The following is a 27,567-nucleotide window of genomic DNA, read 5'->3' on the forward strand; positions in this document are numbered from 1 at the left end:
TACATGAACATTTATAGAGGTCTATTAAATGTCAAACAAATTCCACATTTCAATGAAAGAACACTATTTTTAGTAAAAAATGTTTTGTATACAGCACACTATAGGCATAAGTCTTTTTTTGCTGGTTTGCTTTTCCAACTACTGCTCTGCTTTAACAATTCTATTTTAGTAAACAAGTATTTTAGTTCCCCTCAAAAAATTAAAAGTATATGCAGAACACTAAAAGAAAAAGCTTTCATTCTCTATCACACAACGCAAAATGACAATACAGCTTCCCTCATCCTCCAGTTTACTGCAGTAATTTGGAGTTTTTAAAAGGGTGGTCCACACCCCTCTAGTGTGTATTTTTAAGGCTTGGTTGTATTTATAAGATGCAAAGCAATGTGTGCTCATGCTTCATTTGTAGAAAACCACACAGTTTTTTTTCCATATACCTTTGATTATATATAGCTACTCAGCTAACATGAAAACGACTGTCATATTTCCTAGTTCCTCTGAAAGGTCCGTCCTCAAGAGGCTCTGATTGGTCAGCTAACATAATGTGCTGTAAATCACCACATCACGCCCCTACAAGCACACTTCTTGCGCTGTGTAAACAGTAGCTGTTAGCCGAATCAGTTTGTGCAGAGACACTGAAAGCGGACGCTTGGAGAGAGACTGAACACGCTGCTGAAGATTTTGGGTGTTTACAGCACTTTGCCTTATAAATATGAATCTGTAGCTAAATAATTAACAGTGCCAAACAGCTTTTTCCATTGTTTGCATCTTTGTTTACGTCCTTGCTACAACATACCGTTAACGCTAGAAACTGTGCCTGTAATAATTTTTTTAACAAATAAAAATACTTTCAGGTTGTGGCTCACAATCCACTGCTTTGTCAGTTTGAGGAGTTTTAACCGAATCCAGCACTGAACTGGGAGAGATTCTGGAAGTTCTCCTTTGTCAAATGCTAGCTATAAATTTTTTATAATTCTCTGGAACATAATTCAAATTAAACTGTTAACACTTCTCTCTTTGTGTCGTGTCCTTTGGAAGCCCAAATACAGAAACAGAATAAGCTCTGTGGAAATAGCAGCGTTTGGACAGCATTTTAGCTTTCTCTGCTATAACATTACAGCGCCTCTGGCCATGCCTCTTCGCTGCGCAGGGTGTGTGCGCGTGGTGAATGCATGTAACCTGAACCTATTGTGATCGCACTATCCCGGATGTATTTTTTTGTAGTCCCCAAACTTCGTTCACTGTAGGTTTTGCTAAGCTAACTCTGTGAGTCTCCCTTTGCATTGAACTTTGAGCATATTACATTCAGAGATGTTGTTTATGTTCACACAGCTACATTACACATCAGCTAAAGTTTCAAATATGATATCGTAGTGGACCACCCCTTTAATGATTGTGAGCATGCAACAAAGAATATGGTTTGGGAGAACATTGCCCTGGTGGATAGTTCCTATAACAGAGTTCTTATAACTACCTGGTGCAAAAGCCCCAATTGATAATACCTGCTTCACAAATCCTATCTCTTTGTTTTGTTTTCCTCTAATGTTGCAGGTCATACGCCAGCCCTGGCCTGTGCATCCAATAAAGCTGTTGCTGACTGCCTAGCTCTCATTCTGTCAACCATGAAGCCTTCCTCCTCCACAGCCTCTTCATCCTCGCCCTCTTCGCCCAGCCTCAACCTGCTCAAGCACTGTGGCATCACCGCCGCCTGCCCCCCTCTGCCCAATGGAGGCCTTCGCCATGGTTACGGCAAAGATCGCCATGGTGCTACCATCGGCTTGGATGGCTGCTTGACCGAGTGAGGCGTTCTTACTCGCTAAAAAAAAAATCGCGTGGTCGCTTGGTTTGGTCCTCTCTACACACCTAGATAAACCTATATGCAATTACAGCCACACATCCCTCCTGTGCCAGTATCGAAGCTTTTCTTAACGTCTCCATAGAGAGCGAACATGAGAGGACGAGTTTAGCTATTTATTTTGTATTTATTTTCCCCTACTTTCCCGTTCCACCCCCTCATCTTAGATACTGTCCATTCAATACAAGTCTAATAAGTCTAAAAATCTGAATCTAAGCCATCTATTCGAACCAGTATCCATCACTGGCGAGTCAGTCCTTTTCTTTCTTTCTCCATTTCGCTTGAATGGACTCATGTTAGAGTTATGCAGCTGTGTGTCTTCATGGTAACAGTGATAATAGATGGGTTTTCATATCATGCCTCCTATTTGCGTGACGCTGTGGCCTTGCATAGGAATTTACAGCCTGCCCTGAGGAACAATTTAAACGGGTTACACTAGATTTGCATGAATTTGCGGGACCATGTATTTGATAGTGGTCTTGTTTGTGTGTGTGGTTGAGTGAAAGTGTGTACGAATGTGTGCGCGCGTTTGTGTATGTGTGACATCCACTTTTGCGCAGCAGTCCAAGTTTTTCATCCCATACTTGATTCATGCGTTTCGAGGTTTTTATGTGAGGTGCAATCTGATTTAGCACAGATCAGGAAAAAAAACTAAACAAACAACCTAACAGAATCTTTTTGACAGAAGGGAAACCATACTACCTTAAGCCAAAAGACCAATGACCTCCTGGATTCGAGAGGTCTGATTATATATAATGTTTGTTTACTGTTAGAGAGAAAAGGGATCGCGTTCGGATGGGCTTTGAGGTGGTTAAATTGAAATTAGGTTTACAATGAAGGTATTAGGTAGTCCTGATCACTGTTTGTAGGTGGGCAGAAGAAAGAGGAGTATAAGTGTCATTATTTGGGGGTGTTTTAAAACATTATGATGATATTACACTAAGGAAGTATAGAAAGCACAAACGTCATCACAGATGCAATCGTCATACACAGTACTTGCTCCTTAGGACTTTCGCTTTAATTTATTTTTGAATTTTTTATTTTTTTTGGATCATCGTATATCTTCATTTAAATCTCCTGCTTTGTTAGTTGAAGTTTCTAATATTTAGCGTGGAGTTGCTTTCACGGTGCCTACTGAATTTAGTTTTGTCTATCTAGGATCCGATCAGTTCAACAACACAATATGCGCTCCCTCTGAGTCATCAAAATGGTGCTTTGACCAGAGAAACTTGGGTTGAGTATTTCACTATAATCCGTTATGAACTAATTTCTGATGAACATGTGATTCTTATATCAGAACCCACTTGGGTTGTTTTAGACTCTGGGGGAGTGTATAGGTTGACTTGAAGTGTTGAAGCTGATCGGGTGTTTTTTTATGTTTGTTTATGTTGTTGGGGAGCAGTCATGCGTATGACCAAAGTTGAACGATTTCTAAATACCATTTATTAGGAACTAATAGATATCCAAAAAATAATAATATTCACCCTTGCTCTTTACAAAATGCTTCCTTATTGCCAAAGGTAGATTAATTAAAGTTAAGATTGTGCTTCCATTAGGTTTTTGCACCTAAACACAAAATAAGAACATGTGAGTGAGTGTTTGAAACATCCCTTTTTTTTGTTTGTACACAACAAACAGGCAATATATGCTCAGTCAGTAATGAGACAATCAGTTGAAAGGGCTTTTAATTTTGCCAATAATTTTTTAAAATTACATTTTCCCCCCGAATTAGACAGCTGTATAAATCTATACCCCCTTAAATTCAAGACATCTACAAACTGATGCATATTCAGGCATGAAATGTGTGGTTCTCAGTTATTTTTCATTACATTATATCAGGCGCTTAGTGATGTAGAGTAGCTTCGAAGTATTGTAACATTACCTGATGTTTTATTGGTGAATGAAGTTGCGTAGACAAACAAAATGGTAACGTTAGATGTTTAAAGGCTGTGTGGAGAGCGTATTTATACTGATTTATGACCTCTTCGTCATGATAATGACAAGTTTTGGCTGCTTAAACGAGTTTCTCCGCTCCACGCAGGCCTGATTTAAAGCACTTGCTTGTTAAGGAACAAAAAAAAAATGAATAAAACAAAATAAAAAAATGCGCTTTTGCATCTGTCACAAGCTGTAAATGGGCTAATATCTGACCTCTACTTGCAAGAGTACAAACATGCATGTCTGCAAATTAGATTAGTGGAATTATACCGCAGTGTTTTTGCCTGAGAAATGGGCAAGATGTGGGAGTTTAGTTCAAGCTTATTTACCTCATCAAGTACAATGACTTTTGCTGCGGTTTGGTGTAGGAGAGGTAACGCGTGTGTGTAGACAGCACAGGGTACGATAATGAAGTGCAAGTTGATGATGAGCTTGAAGTTATTTGCACTGTCAGTTATACTGCTTGTAGTTGTAGTACAAAAAAATGGTTATTTATCAATTTTAGTCTAGCCAGTCATACCACATGTAGTTGAGTCGGAAAACAAGTGCCCATTGAGCCTGTGATTTAGTACATTTCATTTGGTGCAAGAAAACTGCTGCTTTCGATTGTATTTTGGAGCTCTTTTTTTCTATTTATTAGCGATAATTCTTATCCAGCCAAAACAAACTAAAACGTACTTGTTTTAATTCCTCAAATTTCTAATCGTCTTATTGGCATTGCACTAAAATTGTTTCGTCGTCGAATGTACGCCGTGATGGTAGCAGCTTGTTTCGATGTTGGTAAAAATCTTGTATGCAGTAGATAGCAATTAAATAATTCACTTGACAACTTTGGAACTGAACCCTTTTAGAACTTTTAATAGACTTTGGTGTTCTGTGTGTGAACAATAAGGGAACTGGTCACAAAGTGGCAAGACTTCTTTTTTAGGGTAGAAAATAACTGATAAGGGGAGTTTCCTCCCGAAAATAAATCATTTAGTGCCATAACTTCATTTTCCTTTCTCATTTTGATACGTTTGTAAAATGTGAGTGAGTGATTCCTTGGGTTCAGTTTTTGAGTGTGCGTCAAGACCATTACCAAAAAATAAAAAAAGACAAAAATTGCAAGCTAACATAAGCTATCGTGCCCATTACATATATTTTTGGAGATCCTCATTTGGTGTGCTGATTATTGTATAATGCCAGTACGTTCACAATCAGACTGTCTCAAATTGCCAGTTTATTCATAACTAAGCTATAATGAAGGGCTGGTTAGCCCTTGGTGGAGTTCATCTCCATCTGTTGAAGTGAAAGCTTTCATGGCTAAGCTGTGATTTAGCATTTGCCCTCATCAATTAAAAAGCCGGATTGAATCATCTTGTCAACGGCTCTTTCTAATCTAATATTTTATGAATATTCCATTGTACTCGATCATACCATTGATAATTTGTGGTTTATTTCTACACAGTGGAATTATGAAACGCCTTAATTTCATTAATAAAAACGAAGGGCAAATTTGAACCAAAATGATGCGTTTACCTAGCTTTTCTCCTTTTATTCTGGATCAACAAATTGTGCAGTTTTAAAGAGCTCTTGTTTTTGTTTTGTTTTTTACGCAACTTTGCTATGAAGGGCCAGCTTTCATTGCCTGTTGACCAAGCTATAATGGTTGCAGTTACTTGCAGGCAGTTGGAAACTAGAGTCGTCTAATAATTGTAACCATTTTGTTGGAAAGCAGATTAATTGTAGCTAATTCAGTGTCCTTATTGTATGTCCATCCTTGCATTTTTGTATTGATATATAATTTTGTTTTCTTTTCGCAAAGGTATTAATGGCTGATAGAATGTCTGATTTACCTCAGCGGACCTCGGCGTCCCTACTACTTGAAGACACATCCATTTAAGGCAATACTCAAAACACCCGTTTCATTTAACCTATCTCCCAACTTTTTGCCTTAAGAGGAAACGGTATAGTTCAGCAGTCGCAGCACTTGAGAGATTTTGTCGTTAACCTGGGATCTCATTTGGGTGAGATTCAAAAGAAGCACACTGTTCTATAGGTTGTTTTGCTGAAAGATGTACCATTATGGCTTCCGGCCTCAAAATAATCATTTTTCATGGAATTTAGACGTTTTTGCACTAGAGCATAGATAAAATTGAGTGTCTTTTTGTTTAATACGTGTGTGTCAAATATTTGGAGAGGATCAAATTTGACAGTACAATAACAAAAGAAAATCTTTGAGGGAAAATAGCTAGATAATGTTGGATTTAGAAGTTTTAAATGAAGTGTCCAAACTGATCATTACTTAAATAATTTAAAATCAGTTTTGAAACACTTGATAAGATTTGGAAATACATTGGAGGAAAAAAAAGTAAATATAATCATCCAATGATGAATTCTTTTATAGACGGTATATTTTATCCCCATTTTTCTGTCTATTGATTGAAACATTTAGTGAGTAATAATGTATGTGATGTTAATGCAAATCTTTCTAACAAGGTAAGAGCACAAGATGTGCTGTATGTAATTCTTCAAAACGTGTGGTTTGAATTGCCTAGACGTGGCAGTCTTACCTCATCAACTAGCTGTCCTTAAAATCTATCGTGCTCCATATACTGGTACATGACATTTGGGGGGCTTTTAGTTCCGCATGCACCATGCAACTGGAATCCCAAGGTCACGTTCGAGGCCTTAAAATGGAAAACGTCAGCATTTTCAAAGGGGTGCTCTTGAACTTAGATGATGTCCTTCACCTTGGCTTAGTGTTACTTCATGTTTTCACTTGGTAAGCGCTAATAGTTCAAATTGTAAATCTGTAAGCGAATGATCTAATCACAAAGAAAAAAAAAAGCTGCTTTTTGTTGTTCTCGCCAGCAGCTTGTTTTCATAAGGCTAGTTAGAAGACCACCGGAGCCTGACTGAATGGCTGATCTGACAGGGCACATAGGGATCCCTTTAAAATACATTTTCATATTTAAAAAAAAAAAATTGTAAAAGCTATGCAGGAGTTTTCTTTCTTTTTATCTCACGGAGTTGCATAGTGCCATCAGAGATGGCCCATTGACCGACCGATCGATCACGGACCTTCAGAAGTTCATCTGTAAATCTTAACACCGACCTTACTTGCTTGTTGGCTTGGGTTGAGAGAAAACATGACTGCTTTGCGTGGCATGCTGCTATTTCTTTGGAGTCTGTAAGCATCTCTTCATCATCTCTTTAAAGTACTACACTTTGTGATGAGTATATGTGGGATTGTGCCTTTTGTTATCAAGTACATGCCACAGGGTATGGTCTTCCATTAACACCTTTAGTGAGCCTTATGAATGAACAACTGTTGTACGTTTTCCGAAATAGCCACCATCTACGTGGTTTGTCGTTTTGAGCCGCGATTTAAAATTTGTCGCAACACCGCTGATAAATAACATAACCTTCAAAAAAAAAAAAACATTTGATCGGTTCTAGCTAGTGACCTGTATGGAATAAAAACGTGTTTAGTTTTTACAAAGTGTGAACTCTTTAGTGAAGTAGACGTGTGCCGTGTCGTTTTCGTGTGGTAATGCATTGGAGATTAGTTGTAACCCAGTGTCTTGTAGAATGTTGGCATGACTCCTTTTCTGTATGTTGTATTGACGTCAAAGTATCCACCTGAAATGGACTGAAGTGCAATAAACTTTTTTTTTTGTGCGCCATAGTATCCTTAATGGAGGAAAATGCCCTCTTATGTCATCCATCTTTTTTTTTCTGTCATTGTTGTCATCATTTTTTTGTTTTTTGTTTGTTTTTTTTAAGCAGGGTATGTAATTTCACTTTCTTTTTGGATTGTACAAATTTGAACTCCTTCCTGCTTTGCCTCCATAAGTGGCACTTTCTTGTAGAATGTACAATGGACTTGGTGGAAACTGTGATAGGTGTCAAAGCCTTATCGATACTTTGCTCACTGGAAAGATGGCATTTCTGTTTGTTCGATAGGTCAGAGAGTGCCGTTTTCTGTGTACCTTCTTCAGCGCCACTTTAAAGTCCGTGTCTGCTTTTGTGGCATGTTAAGCATTTGTGTATATGTGTGTGGGGGGGGGGCCGTTCATTTACCTCGAATCAATTGATTTGATACCAAAAGCAATCGCATAGATTTCAAGTGATTTTCAGATTAGAGATGCGAGAGTAGATGATTTGGAAACGGTATCTTGAATGTCGTCAGTTAAATATATATGCAGGGTTTTATTTCTCCCCACACAGCATTTGAACTTTGGGCCATATGTTATGCGGTACCAAAGATCGTTTCCAATTTCTTTTTTTGGAATTATTCGTCATCCAGATCCCAGTAATCGTTGTTTAATGTCTTTTGTAAAACATAATGAAACATTCCTTTAGAATTTCATTGTACAAAAGTTGGCAGCCAATACCAGAAGTCATCGTAATCTTTTAAGGTCCATGATTTTGGCCTCAAGCAATCAATGATTTCATATTTGATATCACAGGGAGCACACCGAATAAAGTAATTCACAACGTAGGACCAATGTTTGTCTCTGTTTGAGATGGCCACTTGATTTTCACTCAAGAACAAGCAATACAAGTATCAAGAGACAATTGTATATTTCTAAAGATTTGTTGGCTCTGGCTGCTTTTGGCCTGGCTATGTAATCTGTGGCACCTTAGGTTAACACCCTCTTCTTGTAACTGAAACCAACATAAAGAGATTTCAGTGCTGAGAGAGCCTTATTTCAGTCAAACTGAATGTGAATTGGATGCGTGCAGGATTTGGCCATTTCGAAGCGACTGGCTTTAATCGAACAGACTTCCTGTGTTCTTCGTTTGAATCCAGTTTCACTAGGACCCACCGTCTTTAAGACTTTCCAAAAGATTGCTGTTACAAAAAAAGAAATGAATAAATAAATACTACACGGTGACTGTTTCCATTGGCGAAACGCAGAACCAAACGGTTGCATTAGTTTCTGATAAAACAGGGTTACGGTCACTGCTTCCAAGCATGCCAAGTATTTGACTCATCACGATGAAGGAAATGTGACCCTGGTTTGTTTAAAAAAAAAAAGAAAAAAAAAAAGCCACAAATCTGCACTATTTACTCCAGCGTTGCTCGTTTCGACGATGGAAATGGCCACAATCGTGTAGGACAGCACCCAGTGTGTGTGTGTTATGCGTCTGATTGCGACAAGCAGGGGTCATATCAACCCTGTATACCTCATCGACATATCTGCAAATATTCTTATCCTGTCTTTAAGTTGAAGTGTAGGAGATATACCATCACCAGCAGAAGCCTGGGACCATTGCAGGGTCTACCACATCACACCGATCCCATACATCAACCAATAAGATCAGCACTTGCTTGCGCTAGAAACGCCGCTTTTTTTTAGCCTGTCCCATACCCCACACAATGGTTTAGAATTAGCGAAAAACGTGAGGCATTTTAAGTAGCATTATCCTACCTCTGTTACAGCTTGATGCATTGAAATCTCCACCAGTTGTTGACAAATGGAAATCTATATGTATATGGAACAGATAAATATATATATATATAACTTATAACCAACAATCGGTGATATAAGACAGCAGTTAGCATACTTGACTGTGTGTCGGTCTGTGTGTAACATGATATTTGTGAGTGTATACACAACAGACTACCACTGGAATGTGAAGCCAGACTGTATTATGATATTTTGTGTGTGTGTGTGCGCGCGTTGTTTTCCATTTCTCCAACTTTCTCCAATTAGATTTCAAATGATGTCATATGTGTCTTGCCTCTATCGCTTCTTTTGGTCTTTTTTTTTTTTGTTGTTGTTGACAAAACAGGGACAAAATATCAGCCTATACTAGCTGGCATTTACATTTGTACTCTCCTTTTCCCTTTGTCTCTTTCACGTTCACTTCTAAATGTTCACTGTGAGCGCTCTGAACTCAAGTTTACAGCTCTTCATGGTATGTACGTGCATCTGGTCGAGTTCAGTAGAGTGCGTGGATGGTTGTATGACTTTGGTACTGAAGCAACAACTCAATTTTCTACTGGTGGTGGGGGTTTGAAAGGGGGTCGGTTTGGTTTTGAGTTTATGCACCTTCATTCTGTACTAAAACGTGTGTATATATGGGGTCTGTTGAGTTCCCTAGCCTTACGCCCTTCCGAATACACTACGCCGGCCACTGGCTAATGTGCGTTAGCTATCCACCACCCTGCCAACTTTGTACCTCTGTACATATCCATTTTGGACCTGGGGGGCGAATTCGGTGGATTCTGCCTGAATCAGTCAGGACGGTCCCCCCGTGACCTCTCCCCCTCCTAGACCCGAGGAAGGAGAACCCTCACCCTTTCAACCCCACGAAAAGACCTCAAGCCATTCATTTCCTTATGTGACAATGCAATCCTGAAAGCACTTTGCCTTGTTAATTCATAGTATGAGCTTGTGAATGGTTACTTGTTACTAACAGATGTGAAACTCTGTACGTGTATTTAAGTAAGGAAGAACATAATCATTTTTAATTTGAGCTTATTAAAAACGAATTGGTCTCTCTGACTTTAAAGACAAAAAAAAAGCTACAAAAACTAAATAAAAATCCCATATGTTTTTGTTAGTCAGGTTCATGAACTGCTGCAGCCAGTAGGTCTTGTCATTCAGTATCGTGGCTTAGAATTGGTAATGTTGAAATAAAATGCTATTGCTACATATACTAGTTGTTGTTGTTGTTGTTGTTGTTGTGTGTCTTTTTGGCTTTCTCTGAGCGCTACCAAACATAATGGCACCTTGTACTAAATGTAAACTAAAAACTGGTTGTGTCATGTAATCATTAAATGGCCGTTTTTCATCCGCTTCAGATGACTACAAACAAACATGAATAACTTAAAATAATAAGGTTGAAATCTGATTAACTTTCTAAATTAAGTTAATGTAACAAACATTTCTTGTCATGAGTATCTAATCTAACAGAGCATTACATTGGATGTGAATTGGAAGATGCTGTTCAGTATTTTCAGAAGAATGTAATGATGTACTAAAATATTTGTCATGCATATAAAAAACAAGATTTACTTGATGAAACTAAGACTATTTAAGGATTATTCTTTCATTTCAATTCTTTAAACTTTAAATTTAACACTTGTGCACTGTTCAAATTTCCTACCCTTTTGTTATGTTCGGGATGAAACCATCCACTAAAAATGCATCAAATATTATTATTATTATTTTTTTCATAAATTTAAATTTACATTTAGTCATTTAGCAGACAAATGAGGACAAGGAAGCAGTTTACACAACTATAAGAGCAACAGTGAATAAGTGCTATAGGCAGGTTTCAGGTGTGTAAAGTCTAAGAAGCAAAGCATTAGTAATTTTTTTTTTTGTTTTTTGTTTTTTTGAGAGAGTACAGTTAGTGGTATAGCCAGAGAGGCAGTTAAGATTAGGAAGGAAAGTGGAAACTAAATAGTTGAGTTTTTAGTTGTTTCTTGAAGACAGCAAGTGACTCTGCCGTTCTGATGTAGTTAGGGAGTTCATTCCACCAACTGGGCAGATTGAATGCGAGAGTTCGGGAAAGTGATTTCTTCCCTCTTAGGGATGGAACCACAAGTCTGTTAATCTGTTAAATCTGTTAATCAACCTCAGTCTCGAACAAAACTACTAAATTGTTTAGAAAAATTACAGGATTTGAACTCTTTAGTTGCCATAAATTATAAATGTCACTGATTTGGTAAAGAAAAAAACACAAAAACACAAAATGACATATTTTCAATATAAAAAGTAGGGGGAAAAGATGAAAATCAATCAGAAACAATGCATCAAAGGCAATGTTGTTTCACATGTCCAAGACTTCAATTAAAAAAAAAACTTGAAATCCAGTGCACAATTACTTTTTATATTATAAATGAGTCATTTTGTGTTTTGTTCACCAAATCAGTGACATCCTTTATGAATTTGGTTCAAATCCTGTAATTTTCTTAGCAATTTAGTAGTTTTGATCAGGACTGAGGTTGATTAACAGATTTATGCGAAACAAATTAAAAATATATATATTTATCTGATGTATTTTAAAAGCGGTTTAATTTAGTGGATGTTTTCATTCAGAACATAACAAAAGTAAATTTGCCCAGAGTGTATCTATGAGGGGTTGTTGTTTTGGGGTTTTTTTTTCAAAGCATTTTCTCAAAATATGTGTCAAGGTAAGATTTGTCCCTAAAAAAAAATCATTCTGCTAGCTTAAACAGCAAAAGTTATGGCCAAATTAAGACACAAAATCACCCCAGAGTGGATGAAAACATCCCAACAGCACACAAGATTCGACCAATTTTACCGATTCGACTGCTATAAGCTTGAGATGTGACTTTATTCATTCACTCATTTTCTTTTCGGCTTAGTCCCTTAACTTTAATAAATGTATATAAAAATACATATTTTCATTCAACACTGGGAAAAACCCACACACTCTTGCACACCCTCAAATACACTACGGCCAGTTTAGCATATTAAATTCACCTATACCACATGTCTTTGGATTGTGGAGGAACCCCACGCAAACACTGGGAGAACATGCAAACTCCACACAGAAATGCCAACTGACCCAGACGGGGCTCTAACCAGCGACCTTGCTGTGAGGCGATTGTGCTACTCACTGCGCCACCGTGCTGCCCCAAAATAAATATTTCATCATTCATATTTTGATGTGTTATTTAAAGAAATGCTCTATGTGCAAATAAAATCAAATAGGAAAAGCCAGGAAAGTATTTTTCTGTATTTTTTTACTGTACAAAGTTTTGATTTAGAATAGCTGAATGGCTAATTATGGTATTTTTGATACTATAAAATACATTTATAGACACATTCTACAAACAAACAAGGGAAGGGCATTATATATTAATTGTACAAATGTAAACATTGGAGATGTTATCATTTAACAACCGTCTTCAACACATCATAAATAAGCTAATGTTTAAGTTGAGAAACATTTATATGATAAATGAAAGACATACTGACAACACATCATTCACCTTATAGGCCAAAGGAATAAACTGCAGATGTCATCTATTTTTTTTTTTCTTCTATATAAAATTGAGAAAAAATGCTTTAGGAAGTGGATGTTCAAATATAATGACTACCCATAAATCTTCTGTTGCAGTTTCAATAGCAAATCCATCATCTGGGGAACTTCAGAATATCCACATCTACACAGTAGTTGATATAATGGATGAGGTACTCGATAATGCTTGTGTCTTTGATTTAGATGCTCTTCATCATATTGTTAGTTTTCTCCCAGACTGCTTTCTCCCAGACTAACAGCGATGTGATCCTCGAAGAGGGCGATGCACAGCATGATGGCGCCCCCTGTCAGCAGACCAAGAGCCTGCAGGAGGAAGCGCTTCAGCGGACTCACTGATCCACAGACTCCGTGCAGCATCTCCGGCATCTGCTCAAAGTAATACACACTCGCTAATTAATATTGAGAAGATGGAGCGAATTCTTAAGCATTAACTAAACTCGAAGGAAACGATTTTTTGATCTGGTAGTTAGTTATACTTAATAACCCTGTTATTTACAGCTTCTAGATAGTTTTCAAACCATTTTATTTATAGAAAGTGTATTTTAATGATTTAGCTCATTTAGATTCAATTCAAATTTTCACAATAATTATTGCTTCTCAGCAGCATTATAAAAGGTGCACATTGTTGCATTACTATCAAACTAGAAAAAGTTAAGGTTACTAGTTACCATAACTATAGGGGAGAGCGGGGCACAAAGTAACAATTTTTGGTTTGGGCCAAATAATGAACATAGTAATGGGGTTAGACCAGGGATGGGCAAACTCGATCCTGGAGGGTCGGTGTCTCTGCATAGTTTTGCTCCAACCCTAATCAAACACACCTGCTTGTAGCTTTCTAGTGATCTTAAAGACACTAATTAGGGTGTTCAGGTGTGTTTGATTAGTGTTGGAGCAAAACTCTGCAGGGACACCGGCCCTCGAGGATCAAGTTTGCCCATGCCTGGGTTAGACAAACCATTTGTTTTTTTACCAACAACACCCAAACCTCTCCTACAAATGAGCACTGGTTGTATGATCACCGGACCTATGGTTTCTGCGCAGTATTGCCAAAAATGTCAGGAGTATAAATGTTACTATTTACCCCACCTGTGGGGCAAGTTGTAACAGACAGAGGGTTAGTTGTAACACATGCTTAAAAAGGCAGATTTTACACAATTAATTTAAATCCAGTTTACTGTTGGATAAACACATTTGGATTTATTAGCATTTTTATCCATTATTTTACCATAGCAATAAAAAAATTGTCTATTAAAAAATATTTTCTATTAAAAAACATTTTATTAAAAAATAATTAAACCATACACTCAAAATTCAAAACTTATTTTGTTAATTTATTTGGTGTCCAACAGTGTGTGGCTTAATTGTAACACCTTGTTACCACTAACCCCGCTGTGTCCTGTTTTCCTCAAAACTGACTAGCAGTCAACGTGTTTTTTTACACCTTTCAAAATGGTTCCATCTTTTAGCCTAGAAGACGGTAATCGCAACAACACAAGATTTTACATACTGTACATACTTTCACAGATTTCTTTAAAATATAAAAATAAAATCGACTATAATAAAAAATATTTTATGCTGCAAAAATGGATTCTCATCCAAATTTCCCCGAATTTTTTAATAATTGGCAAGACGTCTGCTGATACTGTAGTGAAAACCTCGGAAGCATGCCATGGTTAACCCTGAGCAAATACCTTAAAACTCTGTGCTACATTTTACCCCGCGTTACTTTGTGCCCCGCGCTCCCCTAGCCTAACATATATGCCATAAATAGCAATGTTCAACGACAAAACTTAAATGTATTTTCTTTCAGCTAGTTGCAAAGTAAATATTTTACTGTTTTAATTTAACAGTGTCCTAAAATAATCATAAACTAAATAGACCAATTTAAAACCAAACAAATTAGTAATAAGACTGACGAAATAAAACAATACAATTTCTATAATGATAATATAATAAATTAAACCTAAAACTAAAATAGCATCTAAAAGATAGGTCTCAATCTCAATTCCCGGAGGGCCGCAGCTCTGCACAGCTTTTCTCCAGCTCTATCAAACACAGCTGATCCAACTAATCAAGGTGTTCAAGATTACTAGACACAACTAGATCAGCTGTGTTTGATTAGGGTTGGAGCAAAACTGTGCAGAGCTGTGGCCATCCAGGAATTGAGTTTGAGACCCATGATCTAAACTATTCTAAAAAATAACACACAAAGAAAATATTGGAGTACATTTTACTATTAAAAAATATAATATGCTCCCTGTGAAAGCAGATATTTTCACATTGTTCCAACACAAATGGATTAATTTAACCTACTTGTTTTTACAAATCTAAGTGGTCTGAACATAAAAAAATAAGTTGTCCCAAAACAAAATCGCAATAATTTTTGTTTTAGTTTATTTTAAATAGCTAGTTTGTAATTTTATTTCAATGTAAGTGATTACTTAAAATATTGAGTAAACCCATTGCCTTAAAAACGACATTGAAGTTGATTTTACTTAAAAAATGTAAGTATTTTATTTTAACTTCTGTTGACTTATTATGCACAAAAGAACATAGTTAAACTGCGGTTATACACTGCATATAGTGTCCATCCATCCAAAAATTTGTCAGAATCAGAAAGGTTAAGGAGTTGTGTACACACTCAAAAATGACTTGTTGTTTGTTCAAACTACTTATTTAAAATAAAACAACACAACTCTTAAGGTTATTTGGGGAACAACTCAATTGTTTTATGTTCAGTGCATTTTCGTGTGTATAAACGCTTAAGTTAATTTGGGATGTCTATGTGTATAATGCATGTTCAATTAAGTCTATTTGAGTATTAAGGTTCAAGAAACCCTCGAGTTCATTTACTTAATCATTTTAAGGCAAGGAGTTTAGTCTTTTATTTAACGTCAACTAATTGCTTCTTACAGTGTACTTTTTTCTCAGTTTCTTTAATTATATCTTTTAAAATGAATAATTCACCTAAAAAAAAAACTAAAAAAAACTAACTATTTACCGCCCGTCAAGTGGTTCCAAAGGTGGGTTTTTTTTTATGAGTTTCTTTATTCTGTTCAATAAAAAAATTGAAATTTTTTGGAAACCTGTAAGATTTTTGGAAACCTATTTCAACAAATACTATAGAAGTCAGTGGTTACACCATTCCAACATTTCTTCAAAATACCTTCTTTTGTTCAACAGAATTCAAACTCATAAAGGTTTGAAAGTATAGGGCAAGTAAATGATGGCAGAGTTTTTGTGTGTCTGTGAGCTTGTTTGGTTTTTTGGCTGAACTATTTCTTTGAATCAATTTTACTCCAACTGCTAAAATTGCCAATATATAATGACAGAAACTAAGTAAACAAACTCAAAATGAAATTTAGAGTAGACTTTTTTAACTAGATGATATTGTTAACACTCCAGTAACCTTGACTTTGTAGTTGATATGATGTTTTAAACAGTCAGATGATTACCATGTCAGCAAGAGCCACATATAGGAAGACGCCGGCAGTGAGTGTGAGGATCCAGGGTGAGTGTGAAGCCCAGCGGCTCCCCAGCACAGATCCGGTCAAAACACCCACAAAACCCAGCAGAGCAGAGAGCCCGCTGAACACCAGCAGCCTGCGCACAGGCCAGCCCGCAGACAACAATACTGCCAGATCACCTGCACACACACACACACACATATATATATAAATATACATATATAAACCACTGATGATTCATAATGCACATCTAAACTGTAAAGGACTCGGTCAAACCTAGTTCATGAGGAAGCTCGTGACAGAAAACGGCGATCGCGGTGCTAAAGCCGCCGGTCAAACTCTGAGAAAATGCGACACCTAGAGGACAACAACAGCATTTACAACTTCATCAGGACTAATGTATTTTCAATATTGACTACTTTTGCTAGACTACTTATAGGCAATTTCATAGATAGCCAATTTCAACTTTATAATATAAAGGTTTAATTTATCAAAATTATAGGGTTATTATATTTACTAAAATTAAGATGCACTAAATCTATTAAATAAATTATTACATATATTAAATTAAAAATATATGACATGTAGCATAATCTTAAGTTAATTCAGCAAGTTGCCAAGAAAATATTTGAATATTTGAATAAATATTTTTTATTTTATTTAACAATGATCTAAAATAGACATATTTAGACATTTAGCCCACACACTTTTTTTAATGCTTTAAGACCCAAAACACCACATTCATAAAAATAAATAGTCAAACTGCATACAATGTTTTCCATTTGTAGCTGAAAACAGTGTTGAATAAACAGCCCCCATTTTTTTCTGAAATACTGCAGTGCTTATTTAGGTATTGGCATATTAGTGTAATTTCTACAAAATTTACCTGTAAAGAAAAATATATCTAGCAACACATCTCACTTATGCAGCCATTTTCAAAGCAGGCAGCTTTCTGATTCTTGTTTAAGTCACAATACAGATTCATGTTGCCTTCTATGAGTAATTGTTTGTATACCAATGGCAAGTCCATCTGTCAGGTTATGTATGCCATCACCCATCACCACCATCCATGCCATGCTTCTGATGCCCGTCTGCCCTGGTTCAACCTGTCCATGAGAATGGCCATGCCCTGAACTCTCGTTCTGATTGGCTGATGAGGTTCCTATGACAGAGTGCAGGTGACTTTACAATTTGCATTTTAATTCATACGTGTGTGTGTGTGTGTGTGTGTGTGCGTGTGTGTGTGTGTGTGTGCGTGTGTTTATGTCTGAAAATTAACAAACCCTGCAGTGCATCCAGCTCCCTTCCAGACTCAGCATCATGCTTTCTTTTCTTTACATTCTGGTTAAAAAGTGGAAAATATATATATATACATAAAATTAAATTACTATTTTGTCAAACTAAAGGTTCTATTTAAGTCGTCAGGTCATAATAATTGAGTAAAAACATGATGTTTTGCACTGGCTGAAGCTCACCTTGAAATGCTGCTTAAGTCCCAGAAGACTCTCAAAGATGAAGAGAAGGTAAAGTCCTCCCAGAACACTGAGACCTTTGAAAACAGCATTCCTGTGATCAGTGTGTTGACTGAAGATGGCCTGAAATCACAAACAACTCACATCTATAGCACCTCAACTAAAACCTATATATTTTATTTATTATAAGATTATACTTTTTATATTTATTTGATGTATCATTCAATTGATTTATAGATATTTATTTTTCTTATACAATATATTGTTTCAAATAACTAAAATGTCAATTGCAGTTACATTTTCCATAACAAAGCAGAACAGAGATCATGGTCAAATAATCTATTTGACCACCCATAAATCAAAAAATGTTAACTGACATTTTTTTTCCAAGCAATAAGACAAAAAAAATCAGGTGTTCACAAAAATTGTATTTTTATTGTCCCAGTTCCTTCTTCATACAAACACTCACACAGATACAGCGCTAATTAATTCATTTAAGTAAAATGCACACTTAAAGTATGACGCCATTATATTTACTAATAATTAAACAGTCATCTGCCATATTATTCCTATTTATAGATATATTATTTTATTTTATTTAATATAAAAATATACACTAAATAATTTTAGAATTTTAAAAATCATTAAAGGGACACTCCACTATATTTTAGAAATAGGCTCATTTTACAGTTCAAAAACTATAAAACTCCCTTAGAGTTAAAAATTATTTTCGAGTAAACCATTTTTGAATCCATTCAGCCAATGTATGTGTCTGGCGTGTGGACTTTTATCTTATCTTAGCATAAATCATTGATACAGATTAGACCATTAGCATAGCGCTCAAAAATTAACAAAGAGGCACAACATAATATGCAGCGTGACCTGGACATGCTCACTGAAAGCTGATGGTTATGTTGAAAGTTACCTAGCCGTGGACTATTTTCAGGTGCTGCATAATATCATTGCACCTGCTGCAGCCACAGTACAAAAGCAAAGTACCTGCAACCCAGCACCTGGAAACACCCATTCACAAACATACACTACGTCCAATTTAGTTTATTCAATTCACTTGTACTGCATGTCTTTGGACTGTGGGGGAAATTGGAGTACTTGGAGAACATGCAAACTCCACACAAAGGAGTGGACCTGGGCTTGGTGGCCCAGCTGGGGCTCAAACCAGCAACCTTCTTGCTGTGAGGTGACTGTGCTAACCACTGCGCCACCAAGCCACCCATTCCTAGCTATATCGAGTATAACTACAGAAGAAACAAGCTTAAACTGACAATTATCAAAACTCTTTGGTCATTTTTGAGTACAATGCTAATTGCCTAATCCCATTCAATGATTTATGCTAAGCTAAGCTAAAAGTGACCAGACCTGGAGATCAAAAATTTTGGAATGAGGTGTGTGTTATCTAGTTATCTAGTTACAGAAACATCTTCTGATGCACAACCTTGGACACATCATCAGTGTTGTTGACCCGACTGAGGCTGATCAGACCCCGGCCTGTGTCCAAGTGGCATACTACTGCCCCCACCGTTCCCCCTCTTCAACCAGAGCCATCTGGATGCTTTCTCCGCAGCCTCAACATTGTTACTTATGGCTACACCCTGAGCAAGACCTATGGTACACTGGGAATAACAGGCGCCAAATCCCCTACTTCCTACTTCCACTGGCATACACCTGGTCCTCCATCCATTTGTTCGACACTGCTCCACTAGCTCTTGGTATTTTCGCTTCTTTCTCTCCTGAGCCTCCTCCATCCTTTCCTCCCAGGGCCCAGTTAGCTCAAGCAGGATTTATTGTCTTGTGGCCTCAGAGACCAAGATTATATCAGGTCTCAATGTGGACTGGGTGATGTGTGGTGGAATCTTCAGTTGCCTCTCTAGATCAACTGACATCAACCAGTCTCGGGCCGTGGAGACCAATCCAGCAGGGCAGCTCTTTGATGTTCTCTCTGGCCTTTGTCCTTCCTTGATGAACTGAATGGATTTGGCTGTGGCTTGGCGGTATCGGCTGTTCTTGATCCCCTTGCTGATTGCCTCAGCAATGGATTTAAGGACCTGATCGTGTCTCCATTGATACCAACCCTCGCCTAGTGCCTTGTAGCAACCGCTCAAGATGTGTTCTAGTGTCCCTGGCTTGAAACACAATGGGCATGCGGGCGTCTCTACTGTGCCCCATATGTACAGGTTAGATAGGCTGGGAAGAATGACGTAGACCCCTTGGATCAAGAACCTGATCCATGTCCTTCCAGATGACATTCCACTCCATCGCCTGCACCCACTTCAGCCATCCTGCATGGCCACTGCTCTGCTGGTTCTCCTCCTCAATTAAAGCACGCACTTCCTCCTGCACCAGCCTCTGTCTCTCCCTCCCACTGGCCAAGTCGTACCGGGTTGCTATCTAAAATTATTGAATATCCTGTACCGATATTCCTTCCATTTTATTACTGTGTGATTATTCTACATTGAATTTTTAGCTACAAAAATCTGTTTGTCTGGCTGGCTTAACTTCTCCAAAAAAAAAAAAAAAAAAAACTATTAGCAAAACATTGGCTTCCTCCACATATTTTGGACACATGCAAGTGGTTGGTAGAACTTCAGGACATTATAATGCTGGAATTGTCCAAGGCTCGAGGGAACTTGGTACAAATATGTACATTAAAGATCTGGACTACAGTTGCTGACAAAGTCTCCATGTTTATTGCACAAAGCAATAATCAGGACCCAGAATGATTGTCTTATTTTGTATAATGGTATTCTATTGATCTCTCATTCTTGATAACGTACTTTTGTTTTTCTGTAAACTTCAATTCATTGTACAGTGCATCCGGAAAGTTTTCATAGCGCTTCACTTTTTCCACTTTTTTTATGTTACAGCCTTATTCCAAAGTGGATTAAATTAATTTATTTCCTCAAAATTCTACACACAATACCCCATAATGACAAGGTGAAAAAACATTTTTTTATTGTTGCAAATTTATTAAAAATAAAAACACTGAAAAATCACATGTACATAAGTATTCACAGCCTTTGCTCAATACTTTGTTGATGCACCTTTGGCAGCAATTACAGCCTCAAGTCTTTTTGAATATGATGCCACAAGCTTGGCACACCTATCTTTGGGAATTTTTGCCCATTCCTCCTTGCAGTACCTCCCAAGCTCTCAAACAGAAGCGACTGTGTACAGCCATTTTTAGATCTCTCCAGAGATGTTCAATAGGATTTAGGTCTGGACTCTGGCAGGGCCACTCAAGGACATTTACCTAGTTGTTGTGAAGCCACTCCATTGATATTTGACTAGTCTTCCAGTTCCTGCTGCTGAAAAACATCCCCACAGCATGATGCTGCCACCACCATGCTTCACTGTAGGGATGGTATTAGCTTGGTGATGAGCGGTGCCTGGTTTTGTGCAAATGTAACACCTGGCATTCACTTCAAAGAGTTCAATCTTAGTCTCATCAGACCAGAGAATTTTGTTTCTTATGGTCTGAGAGTCCTTCAGATGCCTTTTGGCAAATTCCAGGCATGGAGTGGCTTCTGTCTGGCTACTGTACCACACAGGCCTGATTGGTGGATTGCTGCACAGATAGTTGTCCTTCTGTAAGTTTCTCCTCTCTACACAGAAGAACGCTGGAGCTTAGATAGAGTGACCAATGGGTTATGGATCACCTCCCTGACTAAGGCCCTTCTCCCTCGATCACTCAGCTTAGATGGCCGGCCAGCTCTAGTCCTGGTGGTTCCAAACATCTTCCACTTATGGATGATGGAGGCCACTGTGCTCATAGAAGCAGCAGTAGGAATTTTTCTGTAACCTTCCCCAGTCTTGTGCCTCGAGACAATCCTGTCTCGGAGGTCTACAGTCAATTCCTTTGTCTTCATGCTTGGTTTGTGCTTTGACATGCACTGTCAACCCTGAGACCTTATATAGACAGCTGTATGACTTTTCAAATCATGTCTAATCAACTGAATTTACCACAGGTGAACTCCAATAAGCTGCTGAAACATCTCAAGAATGATCAGTGGAAACAGAATATACCTGAGCTCAGTTTAGAGCTTCACGGCAAAGGCTGTGAATACTTACGTACATGTGACTTTTCAGGTTTTTATTTTGAATAAATTTACAACAATTTCAAAAACTCTTTTTTCACATTGTCCTTATGGGGAATTGTGTGGAGTCATTATATTGTTAATTCAGCTTGCATGCTTTGTTAATAATAATAATAATAATAATAATAATAACTAAAATAAAAAAATGGTGAAACTTAGTTGTTTAACTCTATTTCCCAAAAATTGGAGTGTTTCTTTTAATAGCATCTTTGAAGAATTCAATGATCTACCTAGCTGAATGCATTTACATTTGTATTTTGTAACTTACATGAGGCATGAGGTGCAGGAGGGCATCTCCACAGAGCGTGCCCACTGCCATGCCAGCCATCGGGCAGAGAAACACTTGAAGCACAGAAGGCTGAAGCAGCGGTGCCAGTCCCAGAGCGACCAGAGAGGGCAGGCTGATGACCAGGAGTGCCAATGATGCCCATCCTAGAGCTGAGACACAGTGACCTTGTTTTAACCTGTGCTGTGATCAATTGATTCTGATAACACTGTTTATACACACACACACACACACACACACACACACCTATGAGGAAGCCCTCGCTGGTTTTGCTGGTCTGTGAATGATCTTCTGTGTGCCGCAGACACACTCCACTCTCGATCTGGTACAGGAGGGCAGGGCACAGGAAGGTGAAGTGGGCTGGAGTGATATGGGAAGCCTGGCCAAGCCCGAAGTTCCAGAGGAGCTGGGTCACATTTAGACACTGCCATGAGGTAATAAGAAATGTAAGGTTCAGATTCAACATTACAAGGCTTAAATTCTGGCATACTTGATTCTGATTGGACAAAATGTGGCATTTAGCTGGGAGATATTTTTGGATAGCTGCCAGTGTTTATTACTCTGATATCAGTGTTTCAGGGATGCTGGAAGTCACTCTGCTTTTAAGGGCCACAAAAACCCCCTGTTTCAGGAGGGTGTCTCTCGTTTGAAAAAAAGTGGGTGAGTCAAGCTTTGTTTAGATGGGAGTGGTGAGTGGCGAAAGAGGGAAGGGTTTGCATGAAAAGGGGAGTTTCAGTGCATGCACAAGCTGATTTTACAGCGGCAACACTCAGGGGAGATAAACAGTGACTACATTTAATCAATCATCCAATTATTTGCCTTAATCTGAATAAAACAGTAATATGATTAAGGTGTTTACATGAGTTGCTTTTTGAATGTTCCTTTCATGATCCCATTTTACATGTTATACCTCATAATACGACTAACATCATTGCATAATTGCCACGCTATCCACATTTCTTCCGTGACAAACGAGATATTGGATACGAGGAACTGCTGGAAGAGTGTAGTTTAATGGAATTTTTGATACTGCACGTCAAAAAAAAATCCTCATCGTTTCTCTGTAGATGCAGAGACGCATCAAACAGCCGTGTGTGTATAGACTATCCTGTCGCAAAATGCAGCAAAAATCCTATACGACGAAAATAGTTTGATTAAGGTGTTTGCATGTTTATATTTAGAGAGCAGCATTTACAGCGGATATATCAGGCCATAATATTGTAGTGATATTAATGTGTTGCAAACTCAGTAACTAAATCATAGGCAGGACAATCAACGTGAACTGGAACCGATTTTTTTTTTTTTTTTTTTTTTCCAAAAGGAGACAAGTTGCAAATCCGGATTTCACCATTTCCAGATGTGAAAAGCTCTCAGGTAAAAAATGTTCCTTGCAAACATATTTTTGTCCCATGTTAGCAGACCACTGTAATCCGCAATCAAATGTGGGCCCACATGCATCAGTGCTCTCATTGCAGGAAAATGGAAATAAAACCTTCACTGCAGCAGATTCATAAATAACACTGACGACCCATGTCTCCAAACAATTCTTCTTCTTTCACTTGTTTTAATTACAGTTGGCAACACAATGTGGCGTCTGTCTGCCATCTGAATACTGTAACAGGTAAAAACAGTCTTCGAAGCTGGTCAACCTTCTGCATGTATTTTCACATTGCACATATGTTTTTGATGTTAGCATGCAGTATAATATACTTGTATACTGGTGGCATCTTGACTAGTTTAACCAGAAGGATTTGGCACAATACCAGCATTGCCTGCTGAGTTTGCCAATATCACAGCTGTATGGCCCTATAAAATATGAGACCAGTGTTCAATTCTATACAGCTGACTCCTCTTCTCTCACATGATGATCTCTCATCATAAACTCTCATTGTTTCTCACACTGAACAGGAAAGGGAAATGCATTGAATTTTACTGTCTGCGCACCTCAGGATATCAACAGACCTTTGGTCAAATGATAGTAAAGAGGATTCAATAGCAGACTTTGTCCATTTGTAACACTTCAGTGGAAGTAGATACTCACATTGCCATGAAGGTGTTTCTCTGTCGGGTGGTCAGATAGCAGTGACACACTTTCCTCCTGTTTGTTTCTTAGACCAGGGTGTAGAAAATAGTCTGAGCGACCCAATTCTGCCGGAGATCCACCGAGCTCTGATTTAATGTTTGGTCTAGAACTGAATATGCATGAAAAATCATCAAGATTATATCTACAGTATGTTAGTGGGAATAAAAACTCTTTACATACCAAAGTAGAAATATAAAACATGTAATTATATGCAAATTACATGTATGACATAAAGGTTCATATTTGAATATTAAATATATCGAATATGTGTCGTAGATGCAACATATATTTCAAAATAGGCATAATAGCACCAGTAATAAAGGTTTATTTTTGGAACAATTGACATTTAACAGTATTTGAGAGTAAGCTTTCTGCTAATGTATGGTGTCTTAGGGTAGGATAATATTAGGTCAAGATACCACTATTTGAATATCTGGAATATGATGGTTCATAAAAGTTAAAATATTGAGTAAACGTCTTTAAAACTGTCTAAATGAAGTGATTAGCGATGCATATTACTATTAATATTACATATTATTAAGTTTTGATATATTTAAAGAAGAAAGTTTACAAACCTCTTCATGGAAACATAATCTTCTTAATATTATAATGAATTTTTATATCGAAGAAAATATGTGTATATATTTTTAATTCCAGTGGTTGAAAAAATATGTATAATGTAAAGATACATATTGAAGAATTTAAAATATTCATATATTTTAAAATGTTGTATATTTATTCACACATTTTCCTTTGGCTTACTCACCACAGTGGAATGAACCACCAACTATTCCAGCATATGTTTTACGCAGTGGATGCCCTTCTAGCCATTACCCAGTACTGGGAAATATGTTGTATATATGTTTTATATAAAATGTATGTAAAATCCAAATATGAACTTGCATGTCATTTATCTAATTTGCATATATTACCATATATCATGTGGGATATTCATAAAGTTATCTTTATAGGCTTCAGCCAAAGTGACACTATTGCTTTAGTCAATATACCTTTCTCTGAGTGGAGGTGAGTTTGTGGTCTCTTGAGGATGATGATGGTCTTCATGTGAGTGGGAATGGGATATAGGCTGAGAAGAATGTTTTGCTTCACCATGTCGAATCTCCAGAATACTGACTTCACCCAAACCCAAACTGCCAAGCAGCTTCTGTAGACCCTCATATGTTAAAGTCCCATTGTCTCCATACTGAAGGAACAGACGTTGCAAGTAGTACCCCTTGAGAGAAGAAAAATTAGAACTATGTTTTATTAACATTTAAAGTCCTCGTGGCTGTTTTAGCATAGTGAATTAGTTTCATAAACAGTCTGCAACTATAAATCCATCCCAACACAGACACTGAAACTGCAGCTCTAACTTAGCTCAATTTGATTGATTGAATCAGAATAGTTGATAAGATTTTTGAACTCAGCGTCAACCCCAAGCCAAAAACCACTTGATCTCTTTGTAATATCCCCTCAAGGAATGTAGTTAATCTACTTTACCAGACGTGTTGGAGTTAAAGAAAATGGCTGCTGTGGTTTCTCAAACAAACATTGATTACCTTAAGTCTAGGTTTCTGACATAATCATACCTGCTCTTCAAATGCTTCCTCAAAGTGTTCCTGTGTAGATTTGACTTGTGTACTCTCATTAAACTTTCTGAACTTGTCGACCCGGGCACGTGTAGCCAGTATGAGGGTGGCTGGCATTAACACAGATATCATACAGTAGTAGAGCAGAAGCTTGAAGCTTAAAGTCATCCTAAGGGGAAAAAATAACAATAATATGGTCACACTTTATTTTGATGGTCCGTTTGTTGAATTTAAGTTACACTGCATCTACATACCAACTAATTCTCATTAGATTATAAGTAGACTGTGAGGTTGGGGTTAGGGCTACGGTAGTGTAAGTTGACATGTACTTGCAAAGTTTCTTATAGTCAGTTAAACATCTGTTGAAGGAGCAGTATCAACATATATTAAGCAGACAGTCTACTAATACTCAAATGGACCATCAAAATAAAGTGTTACCAGAAATATTACTCATTTTAGCATGTGGGATGAGATCAGTATAACAGGTTTTTATTATTATTATAATATTTAAAATTTGTTCAAATTATATATAATATTATGTAAGTGGGTGGTAGGATTTCATGAAGACTCCTCACATGTGACCCTGGACCACAGAACCAGTCATAAGTGTCAACTTTTTGAGATTTATATGCTAAATAAATAACAAATAACATTCATATTGATGTAAACTTTTTTAGAATAGGACAATATTTGGCTGAGATAAAACTATCTCGAATTTGAGGGTTTAAAAAATCGAAATATTGGGAAATTTGCCGTTAAATGAGTCTAATGAAGTGCTTAGCAATGCCAATTACTAAATTTAGTTTAGTTTTGATATATTTAAAGTACAAATTTACAAAATATCTTAATGGAACAATGACTTTTGGCATAAACAAAAAAATAGAATTTTGACATACAATGTAATTTTGGTTATTGATAAAAAAATATATACATGTGCAACATGAGACTTTTGTTGTCCAGGGTCACATATTTCTTTTTGACATCTTAGAAAAAATCTCACACTGTCCTCAGATAACACCAGGCACCAGAGTCTACCATCAAAGCTCAGTATATTGCATCATATTGCTTAGAAAATTGTATAGGAAACATTAAGGATAACATTTAAGAAATACAGTTTTTCTTTGGGTATTTATTTAAAAATATAAGTTTAAAGATTACATTTAGCATTATAAGACACTCAAATCCAAAGCTTGCAGGAAGCACATTGCAAAACAATACCATGCAAAGTCTATTAAACACACAGTAAAACAATAATGCTTTAACTGATAAACTCATTACCAGACTGTCTGTCCACCCATGATTTTTTGCAGTCTTTTAAGCCTGTTACATGATCTTCAGTATCCTCGTAGTATCCTAGTGTTTAAGCATGAGAGATGGCGCATTGTTTTAATGAAGCCGAGGTTAATGATTGACAAGCGGGGAGCTTTTTTCAGCCTATCGGGAATCACGGGACGGAATGGCATTGATCAGCTTGGTTTACCTCATGACTATGTGATGTAAATGCAGCACATTCTCACTCCCATCCTGTCAAATATTGAATACTCAAAAGCAGACCTATGATGAAATCTGATACATGGATATATATGCAAATGACATATATGATACAAGTTCATATTTAGGAACAACAAATAATAACTTGACTTCTAGTTGATCATTTGGTATCAGAAGTGACTTATATGAAAGGCAAAGGCTTCTAGATTAAGCTTATTTTATCTAAATAAAATATGATCATGCCTTGATTTTTAATTATTTAAAT

The 27,567-nt window shown here is 37.1% G+C and overlaps 2 protein-coding genes across 2 annotated transcripts in view; one reads left to right on the top strand and one right to left on the bottom strand.

Moving 5' to 3' along the window:
• The window catches only part of ankrd52a (ankyrin repeat domain 52a), a 38,686-nt gene extending 28,244 nt beyond the window's left edge, over nucleotides 1-10,442 (top strand). The window contains exon 28 of the mRNA XM_056449788.1: nucleotides 1,549-10,442. Within this exon, the coding sequence (XP_056305763.1) occupies nucleotides 1,549-1,799 (251 nt within the window). The 3' untranslated portion in view covers nucleotides 1,800-10,442. The remainder of the gene's footprint in view (nucleotides 1-1,548) is intronic.
• Nucleotides 10,443-12,997: 2,555 nt separating this feature from the next.
• On the bottom strand, nucleotides 12,998-27,163 carry slc39a5 (solute carrier family 39 member 5). The gene is made up of 12 exons (XM_056449236.1): nucleotides 27,090-27,163; nucleotides 25,812-25,980; nucleotides 25,233-25,456; nucleotides 24,181-24,331; nucleotides 22,386-22,563; nucleotides 22,122-22,291; nucleotides 17,745-17,864; nucleotides 17,553-17,610; nucleotides 17,285-17,431; nucleotides 16,546-16,626; nucleotides 16,258-16,448; nucleotides 12,998-13,168 (listed from the first exon to the last, which is right to left on the bottom strand). Exons 1-12 carry the CDS (start codon nucleotides 27,107-27,109, stop codon nucleotides 13,004-13,006), a joined length of 1,674 nt encoding a protein of 557 aa, XP_056305211.1. The 5' UTR covers nucleotides 27,110-27,163; the 3' UTR covers nucleotides 12,998-13,003.
• Nucleotides 27,164-27,567: the final 404 nt, after the last annotated feature.

The sequence above is a fragment of the Danio aesculapii genome, chromosome 23 (assembly GCF_903798145.1).
Source record: "Danio aesculapii chromosome 23, fDanAes4.1, whole genome shotgun sequence".
Taxonomy (NCBI): Eukaryota; Metazoa; Chordata; class Actinopteri; order Cypriniformes; family Danionidae; genus Danio; species Danio aesculapii.

What these genes read in the sequence shown, in the direction of transcription:
- slc39a5 (XM_056449236.1), bottom strand. Translation starts at nt 27,109, where the DNA reads ATGGGTGGACAGACAGTCTG. An exon ending in ATGGGTGGACAGACAGTCTG is followed by an intron (nt 25,981 to 27,089) that starts GTAATGAGTTTA and finishes TTTTCCCCTTAG; the next exon opens with GATGACTTTAAGCTTCAAGC. An exon ending in GACAGATGGACTTGCCATTG is followed by an intron (nt 16,627 to 17,284) that starts GTATACAAACAA and finishes GTTGTCCTCTAG; the next exon opens with GTGTCGCATTTTCTCAGAGT.